The sequence below is a fragment of the Carassius gibelio genome, chromosome A12 (assembly GCF_023724105.1).
Source record: "Carassius gibelio isolate Cgi1373 ecotype wild population from Czech Republic chromosome A12, carGib1.2-hapl.c, whole genome shotgun sequence".
Taxonomy (NCBI): domain Eukaryota; kingdom Metazoa; phylum Chordata; class Actinopteri; order Cypriniformes; family Cyprinidae; genus Carassius; species Carassius gibelio.
Window position 1 is genome coordinate 21036816 of NC_068382.1, and position 17652 is coordinate 21054467.

At 36.1% G+C, this 17652-nt stretch overlaps 1 protein-coding gene across 4 annotated transcripts in view; it reads right to left on the reverse strand.

Moving 5' to 3' along the window:
* Positions 1-17652, reverse strand: part of LOC128025454 (protein sidekick-2-like) — a 239762-nt gene that overhangs the window by 38552 nt on the left and 183558 nt on the right. For all 4 annotated transcript variants that reach the window (XM_052611852.1, XM_052611850.1, XM_052611851.1 and 1 more), the window contains exons 4-10: positions 16971-17118; positions 5476-5609; positions 4519-4630; positions 3804-3994; positions 3306-3389; positions 2395-2589; positions 866-982 (exon numbers count right to left, since the gene is read on the reverse strand). In XM_052611852.1, coding sequence (XP_052467812.1) covers positions 866-982; positions 2395-2589; positions 3306-3389; positions 3804-3994; positions 4519-4630; positions 5476-5609; positions 16971-17118 — 981 coding nt within the window. The remainder of the gene's footprint in view (positions 1-865; positions 983-2394; positions 2590-3305; positions 3390-3803; positions 3995-4518; positions 4631-5475; positions 5610-16970; positions 17119-17652) is intronic.

Below are 17652 nucleotides of genomic sequence, written 5' to 3' on the forward strand. Positions count from 1 at the left end.
AGGAAAGAAAGAAGCATACATTTATTCAGGAAGCATTAAACTGATCAAAAATGACGGTAAGGACATTCATAAAGTAATAAAAGATTTCTGTTTTAAATAAATGCTGTTCATTGAACTTTTTTACACAAAACCATTAAAAATAAGAACCATTATTAATGAATGAGCACTGATAATACTTGAAAATAGTTCAGCACCAAATCAGCATATAATAATTCTATATATATATATATTTTTTTTTTTTTTCACAGCAATGAATTTTATTTTACAATATATTCCATCACAATTGTAATAATATTACAGAATGCTACTGGTTTTACTCTATATTTGATCAAATAAATGCAGTCTTGGCGAGACTTCTTTTTAAAATCTTGCAGACCCCAAAACTTTTAACTGTATTGCACGGACAGAAAAAAAAACAAAACAAAAAATAAATAAAAATAAAATATATTATTATTATTAATTATGATTCATGTTGGTGTAAACTATTTTAATAATACTTTTGGTGTATACTATTTTAATAATACTTTTTACTATATATATATATATATATATATATATATATATATATATATATATATATATATATATATATTTATATATATATATTTTTTTTTAAATGCAGGTTTGCATAATTATAGCCTATGTTTAATCACACAGTCGGACTTGGTCTTATGCCTGATGATATCTGAAGAGTATAACACTTCAAGGCAACATTGCAGCGGTAGAGTGGCAGAAAATAACCAGCCAGAACAAGTAAAACAGAGGAACAGAGAGGCGCAGAGGTGAAGTGCAGCCTGGGAGCTGACACTTTACAGTTGTTCTTCAGAAATGTGTGAGTGGAGAAAATAAAGGATGCGCTCTTCACCTTTCTGCCAGGTGATGGCAGGACGGGGCGCTCCTGAGGTCTCACAGTGAAGGATAACTGACATGCCGTCAATCACAGTGCTGTCGGAAGGCCCCGCAGTGATGTTCGGTGCTATGCCTGTGAGAGAAGCACAGCAACTGCATGAGAAATAGAGATGTACAACAGCACACGCAAGTTCAAACACATCCTCACATTCGTAAGCGCTGGGAAATCACACAAAACCCGATTCACGCAGATCAAAGTGCGGCTTAGAAACCAAACAAGTAAAGAAAACAATGGAATGAAAGCAGGTATGAAACTAAACGTTGAACAACAGAAGAAAAATAATTCACTGGGAAACGTAGACAAGCAAGTTAAAATGAGATTTTGGAGGTACTTAAAGGAACACTCAGGAGACGCTAATCATGCTAATCACGCTAATCACTCCGCCCAAGTAGCCACTCCGCCCAAGTAACGTTAGCTGTGCTCCTACGCCTAGTGAGAATATAGTTCCCAGTATTTATACGATTAAAAATGGTTCTGTCTCATATAGCCTTGTTATTTGTACACGCTGTGACTATACAGATCACAACATGTAAATAGGAAAATGTTTGCACTATTTTGTCACTTATTTGGATTACTATGCTACCATTATCCATTTACATCCAGTCTTTGTGCTAAGCTAGGCTAGCGGTGGGTGCGTCAAATAACACTTACAGAACTCACAGAAATGAAAAAGGCATGTATGGACTTATCTAACTCTGGGGGATACTGTGAATAAGCTAAAGTCCCAAAAAGTCGGAGTGTTCCTTTAATACTTAAAAGAATAATTCACCCCAAAATTAAAATGTCGTCATTATTGATTCACCCTCATTTCATTCCAAACCTATATAACATACTTTCTTCAATAGAGAACAAAACATAATATTTCATTGCTCGATGTTGTTTTGGACCCCATTGACCTTTTACAGTTTGGACAAAGATAGCTCCTCAAAATATATTTTGTGTTCCACAGAGTAATGCATATAGGTTTGGAATGACGTAAACTTGAGGTAAAGTACGACAAGATTTTCATTTTGGATAAACTCCCTTTAACTTTAATACAGTCCATATCCAGTATCTATGTTCATTGTAAGCAGAGGTAAATAGCGTCTGGCTTTGGTGTTTAGTGTTTCAGAGAGCTCTATGTGTCTCTGAGCGGCAAGATAAGCTCAGTCAGTCCTCTATAAAAGCCCTGTTTATCTCTCCCTGTCTCTCTGTCGGTCTCTCTCCTCCTCACAACTCCTTACAACAGGGTATTAATCACAGCTTTAGCACACTGACAAAAAGCACATCAGCAACACGAGAGAGAATGGAGAATGGGAGAAAGAAAAACAGAAAGGCATTGTTGGTATGGCATTCAAAGTCTTTTTGATTTCAAGAGAAAGAGACTAAGAGAGAGGTAGCAGAAAAAAAAAACATTCACAAGTATTTTGTGCATTAGTGTAGAGCATGAGAGGCAGAATGAGGAAAGGTGTTATCTGGAGAGAGGGACGGACGGATGAACTCACTCGTAACGGCGAGGTAGGTGTTGGTCTGCACCTCTCCGGCCTGGTTGCGAGCGAAGCACTGGAACATTCCTGTGTCGTCGGGTAAGAGGCCGTTAACCTGGAGACTACCTCCTGCTAGAACTCTGTAGCGCGGGGTCTTCACAGGGCTTATGGGTACTGCATCCTTGTACCACACAATATCAGGCTGTGGCACACCTGAGATGAATAGGAATATATGTAAAGATGAGCAACTGAATAAAGAAAGCACTAAATAATAAGATATCTCAAATAATAGAAATTGAACTATAAAATATTATAAATATTAAATATTATTATTTAATAATAACAATAACTGAAATTATATTGTAATATAAGAATAAATATATTACATTTATACATAAAGATAAATAAATATATTATAATAATCATGTAAGAGCAAATACTTTATTAATAATTATTAAATAAATGTATAAAAAAATAAACATTGCATATAAACTATTTATATATAAATCAATGTATACAAATATATATTATATATATTATTATAAAAATAAATAACACACACATATAATAATGTATAATTTATGTATAATAATTTATTCATAAATAATAAATAAATTATACAAAAATAAACACTGACTATAAAATAAATAAATACAATTAAAAACAAAAGCTAACAATTATATATAAATTATTTGATGTTATTCTATTTAATTTATTGTATGTATATATATATATATATATATATATATATATATATATATATATATATATATATATATATATATATATATATATACACACACACAAAAATCATTTTCCATATGGCTGTATATTGAACATCTGATTGGCTGATCTGTTCATTAAGGACAGAACAAATGACTTGATGCTTGAAAAACCTCATTAAGAGGAGGAGTCAGGAGGTGTCTCACCTCTGGCCTGGCAGGGAATGTCCACTACTTTTTCCATTTCAGCTGTGATGTGTTTTTCTGGTTCCTTCACAAACTGAGGTGGTTCTAAAGGAAAGAAAGAGCAAAATAGAGAAGGCTGTGACCTCTACATGTGCACTTGAGAGGGAAACACCACAGACAGATGACACAGGAAGCAAGATCGAACATTTTCAAATAAATAGGACTGTTGTTGGATTTTTGAGAACATCCTATTCAGGTTTTTTGGCTTTACTCTGACAGACAGACCATTTCCATAGAGACAGAGATAGAAAAATGGCCCTAAAGGAAAAATATTATATAAATACTGACTATTTACAGCTAGTAAAACGAGCTTGTAAAAGTTAGAAAGACAGAGAAAGAAGATTTAGAAAGAAGCAAAATTGCAACTGTTTTTAGTGGAAGAAACCTTGCATTTGTAATGCACTGGAATAAATAATTTACACTCAAATGTACAAGAACTGGTGTGTAACTGTGTATTACCAAGCACTTGTAGGTACGCTCCAGAGCTGACAGAGGGAACGCTGCTGCTGCGGAGGACAGCTTCACACTCGTAGAAGCCCGAGTCGCTGACCACTGGACTCAACACCGTCAGTCTACGGTTAAAATCACTCAGCCCACTCCTCACCGGAACACCGTCCTTCTTCCAGATGATGCTCAGCTTTATTAAAGGCCTGACAGAGAATGGAGAATATTATTTCTAGTTTTTAAAATAAATAAATAAATAAATAAATAAATAAATAAATAAATAAATAAATAAAAAAGTATATTATATTTAATTATGTTCATTTTTGGTATTTTATTTCTTGAATGTGAATCTTTTTTTTTCTCTCTAAATATGTCTTTAAAGCTCTTTGTAAATACTATTTTAAAAGCTGTATGTTTTTTTTTTGTCTTTATGTAATAGACAGAATGCCATGGATTCTGTCAATAGAGCTCAGACTCTGAAACATTCATCCACTTCTTTTGAAATTCACAGTGAGATAATCATGAAAAAACAAAACAAAAAAGTTAATAAAAAACAAAAACAAAACCAAGTTTCAATGGAGCCTGTACGTCACATTAAATAATTTTGAAAAAGAAGTGAGAAAAATAATTCAAAGTATGACAATCTTCAATCCACTGCTGGCCTTGTAATCACCATAATTAAAATCATTGTCCTTTCATTCAAACTGTGAAGGAATCAGAGGCTGGTCACCTAGCATTGGCCACACACTCCATGGTGATCTCAGAGGTGCCGGAGATGACACTGGTGTTCCTCGGCGGGATGACAATGGTGGGAGCGATGGGGTCTGCAGGGCCACCAACATCTACAGCAGAAGAGAAATGTGAGAGTGAGAAAACGATGTGTGCTATGACACACAGGTAAAGAACATTACTGAGTGAGTGTTTTTAACAGAACTCTGATCCGTCATCTTCAGGTGTGTGTGTGTCCAGATGTAGGAAGTGCCAGTCGATGTACTGTACATGTTACAGCAAGTGTGACAGGTTTGTGTTTGGAAGAGGAACTCATATCCCTGCTCTTCTGGCAGCTGTGTGTGTGTGTGTGTGTGGAGCTCTGTCAGAGACAGTCTCTGTAAAGAACTGATATTCAACTACAGCTTCTGGGAAGGACTGTCCTCCACACACACACACACACACACACACACACACCTCCCACGATCTCTAATCTCCCCGCTGTCTCTGCACCAAACTTTAGTTCCTCCTGTACTAGACTCAAAAATATCATACCCTGGTTTGCCGGGAGAATCTGATATACTGAAACTCTTACAAAGCACAATCCATAACAATATTCTCGCTGTGGAAGCTGTGAGAGTCAATCAAAGCACTGTCACAGACAGAAGATATCTATTTATCTCTAGCCTGTGTTTTTTTTCAAGTGTATATGTTCATAATATAAACCAGCATGCTGTCTGTAATAGAAAGACAAGATTTATAAGATATATATATATATATAATATAATATAAATTGGCAATAACAATACAGTCATTACTGGTTAATGGTGTTGGCCAGAATTTTGATATATGCACATCCCTAGCTGTAATACATTAGCTGGCATCAGTAATATAATCAATCGTAGAACTTATAATTAATTTTAGTCTATAGGAGGAAGTCGAAGTCTAACTTTGTGTGTCCAAATTTCTACAGACTTACTTTCCACAGACAGCGTTATGGGCTGGCCAGTCTTGTTTTCACCGTTCTTGTCATTCACGGCTTGTACGTAGTATCTTCCAGCATCTGGGGCCACAGTGGACAGGATGACCAGCGTATTGTCCAGAGTAATGGCTCTGTGAGAAAACAACAAGCAGAATCATGGTCAAAAATCTCCAGCTGTCAGATATCACACACAAGCACTGATTTATAACACTGCATCAGTAATATCAACACAAACTACACACCAAATGCTCAGTGCTGCGCTTGAAAAGATGATATTTACATGAAATATTCCCCACGGATGTTTCAGAGCCTGTGGAGTACTAATTCACTGCCATCTCATTATGCCTATTCATATACATAAAGGGAAATGTCTTTAAAAACACAACAGAATTTGCAAGGTTTTTATTTTTTTTTCTCTTCTTTTTTTTTCTCAACCATTGACACAACGACTCATTTAGACATAATAAACAAACTTAATTTCTCCATCTGTCATTTCTCCTCCAGATCAACAACGAAATGACTTTGCCCCATAAATTTAACATAAACTACTTCTGGCGTCAGGAAAATGCAACAGCTGGTATGATGGAAATATATTACTACCATTATCCATTTATAGGCCCTTATTTAAATCAAGTACTTTGAAATATATTTGCTAAATAAAGTTTTCACATGAACATACATGCATACATACATATAACTCTGTTCTACTTTAATATATTTAAAAAAAGTAAATTATGATTCATGTTGGTGTAAACTATATATATATATATATATATATATATATATATATATATATATATATATATATATATATATATATATATATATATATATATATATATATATATATATATATTAGAGGTGGGCATAGATACATTTTTTTTAAATCTAGATTAATCTCACTGTGATCTTGAAATTAATCTAGATTAATCTAGATTAAAATGGCTCATTTGAATTATGCCGAAGGCATTCAGAATATGTGTGTAACCCAAAAGAAAATTGACAAACTTCGAGAAGGGGTTTATCAAGCTAGGTGGTGCATTAGAAAAGGGGCTCATCTCCTGTTTCCAAAATGCATCACAAAGTGTTTGAAAAAGCTGTAAACTATACTTATTTTTTTCCTCAACTGTTTACTTTCACTGAACAAATAACTGACAGTTTTTTCGAGCATAATTTCCAAGGTGGATGTTTTGACATATTTTGTATGTATTTGTCGGCACAAGAGCAAAATAAGCAAATTCGATGTTCAAGTGTTTTTAGGCTGGCCTCAGCCAGTCGGTTATATAAAATATCAAGGTGAAAGTCATCATAGCTTGCTTAGCATAGACCCAGCTCCCAACCAAACTTTAAGAATAGATTACCTGCGATATTTTTTTTTTTATCGCCCTATTTAAGAGTCTCACGTTAACGCAGCACGTTAACGCCGATAATGGCCCACCACTAATATGTATAGTATATATATATATATATATATATATAATTTCATTGTTCAGGGGAAAATTTCACTGTACAGGGACAAGAACATAAATTAAAACAACTTGTACTACACATGTAACACTACTTCCTCTTTAATAGTACATTCACGCATCTCAGTTTGAATAACCAGCCATCTCCACCCAACTGCCCCATTGCTGTCCACTAGGCAGTGCTGACACTTACCCCATGGAGTCCCAATTACCGTGCCTCCTTTGTTTACAATCAATGTTTTCTCATTATGACTATGTGTTGGACAATTGAGGAAGAATTGTTCGTTCTGCGTGGCTGCCCTCGGCTCGTCTCATACACCCACAGTCTTTGAGCTGGCACCCACGTTCCCCCGGCCAAGTCCTCCGGGGTGCGGAATGCTAATAGGAATCTGTCCGTCTCACTGTAAGAATACCAAATGTGTTCCAGAGCCCCAGAGCCGCTATCACAACAAGGCTGCAGATGCTTGCTGATAAAGTCAGCATATTTTAAGGCGAAACTTACAGATCTTTTGCTCATCTTTCATTACCTGACTGCAAGAAGACTATAACCCAGTTGATAAGCCTGCGATTGTACACTATATTTTAACACCCTTAAATCTATTGTGTCTGTATACATAAAACCTTAGCAAACGACATGCAATATTTATAACTACAGCTGATACTGAAGTTTTAAATCATTATCTTTTATGCCAAAGATCATGTTCCGTGAAGATATTTAGAAAATTTATTACTGTAAACATATTAAAACTTAATTTTTGATTAGTGATATGCATTTCTAAGAACTTCATTTGGACAACTTTAAAAGCGATTTTCTCAATATTTAGATTTTTTGCAACCTCAGATTCCACATTTTCAAATAGTTTTATCTTGGCCACATATTGTCATATCCTAAGAAACCATATACCAATGGAAAGCTTATTTATTCAGTTTGGTCCAGGGTCACAAATGTATTGTAAACTATATTTAATAAAATTAGTCTGCCAACGTTGGACACAAAGCCTTGTTTTAAACGCATCAGTGTTATTTTAGTATTATTTATACCATTATAGAATTTACTAATATTCTGAATTAGGTTTTATTTTATATCTATAAGTTTTCATCTTTAAGTTTTAATCATTATGTGATTTTGTCTTTTCTTTTTCTTTTTTCTTTTTGTATTTGCCTTTATTTATTTATTTATTTATTCTATGATATCAACTTTCATTTTTGAATATGATTTAGTTAGACATATTTTATATACTTTATTTATTTTAGTAGAGTAGTTTTTCTTAACAGTGAATTTAAACTTCTATAACTTTTTACATTTTCATTTTTTATGCCTTTGGCATGCATTCATGAATTCCAACCATTTAAGTTCGGATAATGCATTTTCACGTGTGTGTTAAAAAAAGGTGGGTTAACAGTAAAAATAAACTTTATTTTAGTTTATTTTTTTTATTTCATTTTTCAGCTTTATTTTAATAAACAGAAAATATATTGATAGTTTAAATTCAAAATAACTCTGAAACTCACTGAGCTGTGATGCTTGTGTGGCTGACATGAGTTCAGGTCCAGTTTGCACAGTCTAAATTATTTTTCCCCATCATTCCCTTTTATTACACACATTCCTATTAATAAAAGAACCAACGAGGCCAAACATACCAAAAAAAATAACCAATACCATAAATGTTGAGAGTGAGTGCTGCAGAACAGCTTTTAGCAAACCAAATCATCAACAAAACAACTCAAATTCAAATATTCATGTGTATCTGCATATTTAAAATTAATTTAGTCCTTAAGCACTGATTTCACCAATCGAAACACTTTCAATAAAGCTAAAACACATACAAAATTGATATTACTGATTGCATTTACTGAATTGTTGAGTGATATTAAGCTAACCATTTCAAAAGCACAACTTGCTTTATTAAAAAGCCTATTCCTATACTTTGCCTGAAGATAAACCTTAACAACAGCACGATAAAGACATTACGCTCGAGTGCAGCCGGCTGTCACAGGATATTACATCAGCCTCCTGAAATGATTAATGACTGCTGTATGATTAGAGCAGCTCAACATAGAAGGATGACATAAGAGCAGATGATTGATTTTAATATCTCCTCATGCACACACTTGGACTCAAATTTCTCCAGTTTTCAGCCCACGATGCATCGTTCCAGATGGATAAGGGGCCGGTTAATAAGGGCGAACGGCTGTGGTGTGATGATCTGTAGTGAATATTTCACTCTGCCTGGGTCCTGGTGTGGCAGGTGTCAGGGAGAGAGCCACACTGCTGCTGAATTATGGATTGAAAGAGGGACAGCGAGCAGCCCTAGACTGCAAATTAATCTCAGGTGATTCCCTAAACCTGAGCACATAAAACGAGAATAAAGACACAGCTAGCAAATCAAGCAGCTAATGAGGCAGTGGAGAACACACACACACATTTATTTATGCACATACATGGTTATTTCCTTATACTTTTATACACATTCAAACACACACACACAAACACACACACATGTGCACACACACATGTGCACACACACACACACACACAATATGATTTATATTGCAAGCATACAACACCAAATTCCTTACTGACAGTGCACATATGATAAAGGTCATGCATAAACATGTCTCACAGTACTCATAAATATACATATACATGTTTCTGAAAGCACAGATGAATATGAAATAAGATGATGCCTATAACCCATTTTATGTGGTAGCAACATGACAGAGGTAAATTATAAATTTAGAAATGCCAAAGAACATGTTATCCAGGCTTCCATCAGGGAATCTGACATTTTTATACTTAATGTCAGGAATCCTTGCGTAATATAATACAATTATTCAAGGAACTTCTAATGAAACCTGCATATACAGTGAATGAGGATAAAACAACAACAACAAAAAACTGCAATTTATGGTACTTATTGAAATTTTTAGGATTTTAACAAACATGTTTTTGGTATAGACAAATGATGAGTCAAATCATACAGGTGGCTTATTAAGGAAAGATGCACTTTTGCTCTTCCAGTCAATTCCACAATACCAGAACATCATAGGGCCCTATTTTAACGATCTCAACGCAAAGTATAAAGTGCATGGTGCAGGTGCACTCTGGGCGTGTCCAAATCCACTTTTGCTATTTTAACAATGGAAAAACGGTTGGCGCCCGGGCGCATGGTCTAAACGGGTTGTCCCTATTCTCTTAATGAGTAATGGGTGTTTTTTGGGTGTAACGTGCAATAAACCAATCAGAGTCTCATCTTCCATTCCCTTTAAGTTGCGCTCTTGCAATGACGGATTTGCTATTAACATTGCGGAATTTGGCAAGTGCAAAGAACGCGTCTCCATAATGAAACGGAGCTGCTCGTATACCAGCAAAAGTTTTATTATGTTTTGCAATCCTCTAAAAAGGTAATATTTGGCATGTTTGTGTGCTGCTGTGCGTCCGTGTTTAATAAGCGGCGAGTATGCACGTTGTGGACCCGCCTTTACTAACACGCTCTGAATAACATAGAAAAAACACTGCGCCAGACTTTAGACCAGGTTTGAGTTGGTCTATGGTGCAGTCTATTGTCAGCTCTTTAAAATAGCAATGCGCCAGCAATGCTCCTGAACACATCTTTTTAGACCAGCATGCCCATGGGTGCAAAAATGAGCGCAAATGCATTTGCTAATTAAACGACGTGGCGCTGGACGGGAAAATACAAATGGCGCTGGACTGAAACTAGTGAAAGTAGCAAACACAGTTGCGCTGCGCCTTGCGTTGCATTGCGCTGGGTGTATGATAGTGCCCATAGTCACCTTATACTTGTAAAAATGCACACGGCCATTTGTTAACTGGCTTACAGTCTCATCTGTATTCATTCTATCCTGCTATTTTTAGCTGAACAAAACAGTTTGTTTCGCTGCTTGATATTGAAAGTTGGTGTGTCTCATCACATTATTTTAATTATCTTAATTATGAACACGCTGGTTTATAGTACAAACAATTGTACCATTTACTGCACATTGTTATTCTCCTTGTTATTTACCTATAGTGGCTAATGAACCAAAGTATAACCCAAAGGCTTACTTCCTTTATTGTTGAAGAATAAGTAATAACTTACAGTAGCAACCAGCTATGATACCTTAGCAACCACACAACAAATCACTGAAAATCATAAGCTGCAAAGCAATGTCCCAGCAACCAATCACAATACCTTAGTATCAGTATCTTATGTATTTGTGTGAAAATTCCAAAACACAGTTACTTTTTATCTTTTTGTCTCACTCTTTTCCTACCTTTATTCTCTCTGCATGTATTTGAGTGTACTCCCGCGTAGTTGTGGAAATATTTAATGAAATCAGAGAACCATGACTGTTTCTTGTTGAATCACAGAGCTGAGAAATGAGTATCACTGTTGTGTTGTGTTTTCTCATCAGCATTCAGCATTCATCCTGCATTTAGGTCTGCCAAAGATTGGCATTCTGGGAGAATTCATACAGTTCAAGTGTGCATAAAACATGTCTGTTGAGCAGTTCCAAAAGTTAATGAGCTGGACAGCATTACAAGGCAACACGGGTTCACTCTCAATGCAAAGGTTGCTCCAGAAAGTAGGATGCATTAATAATCCTAAATGCATCAGATTAATCATTAAGAGAAGGCAATCCAAAAATTCAATGAAAGAGAAAAGTTGATTACAAATATAAATAGTAGTATATGAAAATGTATACAATTTTTTTTTTTTTTTATGTTTTTGAAAGAAGTCTATTATGCTCAACAAGGCTGCATATATTTGATCAAACATGCAGTAAAAAATAAAAATAAAAAATAAACTTTTATAGTAAAAAAAATAAAAAATAAATAAGAGTTTAATCAATTTAAATTTTAATTTATTCCTGTAATGGCAAAGCTGAATTTATACTCCTTTCTTCAGTGTCACATCTTTCAGAAATCATTATAATATTCTGATTGATGCTGAATTATCAGTATTAAAAACATTCTTATTACACAGTATTACAACATTACAACATAATACAAAATTACACAGCCAAATATTTTTGCATAATAACTGCAAAACGGTATATTTGACCACTGTCCAAGCGAGGCTACAGCTGTGCTGATTTCACTTCTCTCTAAACACACTGTAGTCTTTTTTTTCACAATAAAAATAACGTAAAAGTAGTTTTTACTCAAATCAGTATCTCATATAACTTAAATATAAATATTATGTAATAAGTGGGATAATGTGCAACTAAAAGGTTTTAACCTCTTCAGACCAAAAGATTCTATATGTTCCCTCACTTATTATGTGACTTTTAGCTTAGCAACATGTTATCATCAAATTCTACAGGAACCAATTGTTGTAATGAAATCATTATGACATTATGAGGTTCATTTAATTTAGGATGTTGCTGGTTAGAGTGCAAGGCGGCTCGAAACAGGGCTTGTGTTCGAATGTGTGTGTTTGCTGACCCGCTATAACAGTTAGCTATATGTACACAATAGCGAGTGGATTGGCATTTGTCAGTGCAGTGCTCTTTCAGCACTCTCCGGGGAGCAGCAGAGTCCGCAGTCAATGACCTCTATTACATTTAGACAAATATGCACGGCACAAGCCTTGGTCCCTTTAGAGGCAATAGGATCTCGAGTGAATATCACATGCACACAGTCGTAGTAATATATCTGGGAACACTTACAAATACCGACAGGGCACACACAAGCAGATCTAGTGCACACACACACAGCTGAATACAGGTGGTCAAATAAAACTGACAGAAAGAATGTGCTTGAATCTCCCAGGGAAATTCCCAGGAATGGAAAACCAGGAGATGAAGACACATAGACGCGAGCAACACCTGTCTAACAAACAAAAGCTAATGCTATTGCTGCAGCCAATATTGTAAGCTTTATGCTGTAGAACAACAGAAGTAGCACCTCTGAAGCCATCAGCATCTGTTGAAAGGAAATCCTTTCTGACACTAATCAAATATATTTAAATAAAACCTCAATTTTACCACCCACTAACAGGATCCTGAGCCAGAGCATGTGTCCTAAGAGTTTAGCATAACCATCCCTGCTGAAACTGCTGTAAGCCTTGTCAGTGAAAAATAGATGCAATGCTAGTTTGGATCAAATCTGCTTGGGCTCTATACATCTGTTCTGGAATGATGGTCTGAGTATTACAATCCATTTATGGTACGATAATCACTCAGTTTCTCACTAACCATGTTTCCATGCACAGATGATATCAGTATCTAGTCATATTTGGTTTGTTGATGTGTTTTTAACACCGAAGAGTTTTTACAGTGTTTTGCTAACCTCACCATAGTGTGTCTGCAGGTGCAGATGGTTGAATTTATTTTTTACTTACACACCTCACTAAGGGTTGTGAACTATTTTTGGAGGGTGAGGAATCCGATTATTTTTAGAAATGCACATACATCTACTGACAGGTAATGATTCTCATAACCTGTATTCTGTGCTCCAGGTTGTTATTGTGGAATCTGTTTATTCATTTATTTTGAAACATTATTAAAATGAATTATTAACAAGCACTTCCCATACTCCCAGAATAGAACAACAATTGGGTTTATTCAAAATGTGCTGATTATTGTGTTTACAGGAATAGTCTAGTGGCTGAAAAAAATAAATAAACACTTTTCTCAGAAAATGATTTGCATGCAAACACACTTAATACATTTTATTCCAGTGGTGGGTAAAACAGACTCACACCTGTGGTTATAAATTGCAGATCACACTGAATGAAGCTTGCAATATCAAATTTATAATACAACTGCATAAACATAAGCTCTTTGTTCAGAGGCATGTCTGCACACTATAGAAAGGCCATCACCTGTGTCCTGTCACCAATACACACTTTGTCCTGGAAATGACTGTCATTATGGATGGACTGGTTTGTCCTGGCGTGTGCCACTAGAGCTGCCTAAATCCTCAACAACTATGCATTTAAGGGTAGCCTGTCCGAAATTGTGTTCTGGAAAAGAGAAACTCAAAGAGGAGGGTGTTGAATGAGTAACAGTCATCCAAATGCTGAGGACTATTGCCCCCTCATCAAAACCGAATTCTTTAGGCCGGAATGCAAGGGGCGAAATCTAAATAGAAAACGGAATAGCACTTTTCCTTTAACACTCGCTGGGAGAGGTGCAGCTCCTGGAATGTGTTTACCATCTGAGGTTCTGATTATACACAACATTAGTCCTCCCAAATAACACAACAAATCAAAAGCAGTCAGTGGAAAAGGGCCTTTCAATTGCATTCCTATTCAATAATGAAAGACTAATGGCTATTGCAGTTAAATGACTCTCTCGCTCCCTGTAGGCAGGAAAGTAATGAAGGGAGACTGCCGTTTTCGTCATGCAAGACTGCTGTGGGACACACCGACTGATGGTACCGCAGACATGAAATGTGTCCCTTTATGGACCTAATCTGAGTATCACTTATATATATGACAGAGCCATAGGTAGATAGATAGTATGCTAGAAAGATAGATAAAAGAATATATAGTAAAATAAATGAAATTATAGATAGAACCATAGATAGAACACAGGAACAATAGAATGACAGACGACAGATAGTATTATAGAAGGATACAGATCTATACCACTATAGAAAAGATATAGAAAAAAGAAAATGATCACAGTCTGAAGTGACAATGGCATCAAGCTTCCCCGAGAGCAGCACAGCCAACAGGAGCAGCTGCAGAGCCGGGATGGAGTAGAGAAAGTCCCAGTTGCAGCATCTCAGCACAAAATTTTCTCATCAAGGGGAAACTAGAGTCAGGGGAGCGTGGAGAGAGAAAGAATGCTACTTCTGCTGGATAAGCTTTACCAATCTACAGCTCAATTTACAACAAAATCTGTTCATTTTCGTCTTGCCCGACATGAGAGAAAGAAAGAAAGGTAGAAAAAATATATATAATTTAGTTGATGGACAAACGTTGGTCAGGCTTCAGTGGCTGCGCGCACACAAGCACACAAGATGGTTTTTTGAGTTCCTATAACTGTTCTCAGCTCTCATGTGTTCATTAAAACCACCTCTGCAACACAAAAATCTATATGAACGGCATAAAACTGCAATATGAATAAAAGTGTGTCTTTTGTAGGGAAAATTTTAAACGCCAGGGGTAAATTAAATTACACTATTACCTTCCATGAAAAGCAATAAGTGGAATTTCATTTGAGAGAGATTATTTGTTTACATATACTCTATTGATCACGGCAGCAGTAAATCACTTAATGAGGATCAAATGATGTAGAAAAACATTTTAATTGGGCATACATCAAGATGCACATTGCCTGGAATAACGCTGTACAGTCTCAGCATAGAATGCAAGATTGAAGTCTGTTGACTCTTTCACAACCTAGCTCTCTGCAAAATGGGGAATTATGGTGTGTAAACGACACTAAGCACACATTTTTATGCAATGCCTGTGCTGTTATCTGATTTGCATTGAATTCCTCTAGTAAATCAGGTATGAAAGCTATGCTATCAGCTGCACAAAATCATTTTTAGTGAATCGAATATCCAAATATACATTATTTTAGTTCATGTACCGTTTAGCAAAAAATTGCATGCTTACAAATGATAATTTACTACATTTATAGTCAGTCATACAGGTTTGAATCAACATAAGGTTGATTCTGAAGACAACATTTTCATTTCCGGGTGTACTATCCCTCGGTTCATGCCAAGATGTTTAATATTCAAGACTGGAGGTTTAGAACAAACCAGGATGCCTTTCTTTATACAGTAGTGCTACTACGCAAGTACTGTAATAATATAATAGTCTAAGATATTTTAACCCCTCGTGATTTAATCACGTGAGCACATAAAAAAGTCATCTTAAAACAAAAAAAGATATTCTTTAATTCAAACTTTCTATGTAACATAAACTTTACATGATTTGGCACAATGTCAACAGCACTGTTAGCGCAAATTAGCACTGTAGGCGACTCAAAAGAAAAGTGCTGGAAAATGTGATTTTAATATCCACTGCAGTTGCTCCTGTGTGCTAGAATTGGCTGAAGGGAGGTAGGGTTGTGGTTCTCTCCCAGGCATTGATTATCCTGCTCTCTTTTGGGCTGTGTGATTGCATGATTAGAGGGAAAAGAGACAGAGAGCAGATGAGAGGTGAGAGAGAAAGCTTTTTGCTTCTGAAAACTCTCCATTTCATGACCCTTGGGCCGCACGGCTAGTTTTCAGCGAAACGAGGGCCGCCGAAATGAGTACAACCTGACAAAAATAAAGAGCGAGAGATAAGAATTCACCAATCTAGAGCAGACGTTCTCAGACAGGCTAGCAGTCCTCCATGGGCGTCTCGGTCAATGTTACGCTTATTTCGCATTTTTCACAGTCTTTGAAACTGCGACAGAGGTGCCAGTGGCCTGATTAAAATTCAATTAAATGATTTTCCTGGAATAAATGTTATCTGCTCCACTCATTTGCACGAGGTAACCTTGGTAAACAGATGTTCATGTGCAAGTGAGATGCAGAAGAGTGCAAAAAGGAGAACCCTAGGAAGGCAGTGTAAGAGAGTATGAGGAAGACAGAAAAAATTGAATAAACTGAAATATTTGGACACTTCATTTAAAGACTTTGCAATGCCAGCTGACACAAAGAAATTGTGATGATAGATAGATAGATAGATAGATAGATAGATAGATAGATAGATAGATAGATAGATAGATAGATAGATAGATAGATAGATAGATAGATAGATAGATAGATAGATAGATAGATAGATAGATAGACTGCAGGACTTCTCATAACTCATTGGGGTTTTTGAGAGCACTCATGCTAGAAAGTCAATAAATGTTTATATGGCAACAAACACCTCCACAAGCTCGCACACACAATCAGAAACACCTGGAGGCGATAAAACTGTGTGCGTATCTCCGAACTTGATGTATAGTTACAAGGATCCCTCAAAATCAATCATGTTCAATCAGACTGCTTGCGGAATGAAACAGATAAAGACACAATAAAGGCGGATTGGAAAAAAAAGAAATGTAACAGACACACAAACTTACATTCGACTGCTGGGAGGGATTTTGCGGCCGTCTCTGAACCAGGTCACCTGTGGTTGAGGGAAACAGCGAATATGAGGCGCCGGTATTACGGCTCCTTCTCCTTGGGATACGGCTTGGGTTCGTTCCCCTTCCTCAAAGCTTCCCATGTCTATAGACAAACCACAATAAGAATGGTTAGAGTGAGCAAATGACAAAACACAAGTGTTAAAACTATTATACAGTGCATATGTTAGCATTTAAAATTAAACGTCTGTCTAAATACTGACTCATAACGCAACTACAAATACAAACTGACTTTAATTTCTGGTACGAGTGCCTACATCAGTGGATAAAGAAACAGTTGTGGTATTAACGTTTGTCGAGTTGGCAGAGACTTTTCAGTGTCTTCCATCTGCTTGAGTTGGGCATCGTTTGACAGACGTGCTCTGACACAGCGCGGCTGCCGTCGGACTTGGGATGATACGTGCCAGCTAGCTATAGGCCATGACAGTGACCAGAACTGACTCATCCGAATGGACGTTCAACATGCGTTAAATCAGCAGTCCTTCTTATTTACACCCCTATCCCCTATCCCCTATCAGAATATCCTTGTTGCAGGAACACGGACATGGCTATTTTGTTTGCAGAGCAACTTTTACTCGCAACTTGTACGTTTTAAAAGGGTAGCACACCAAAAAATGAG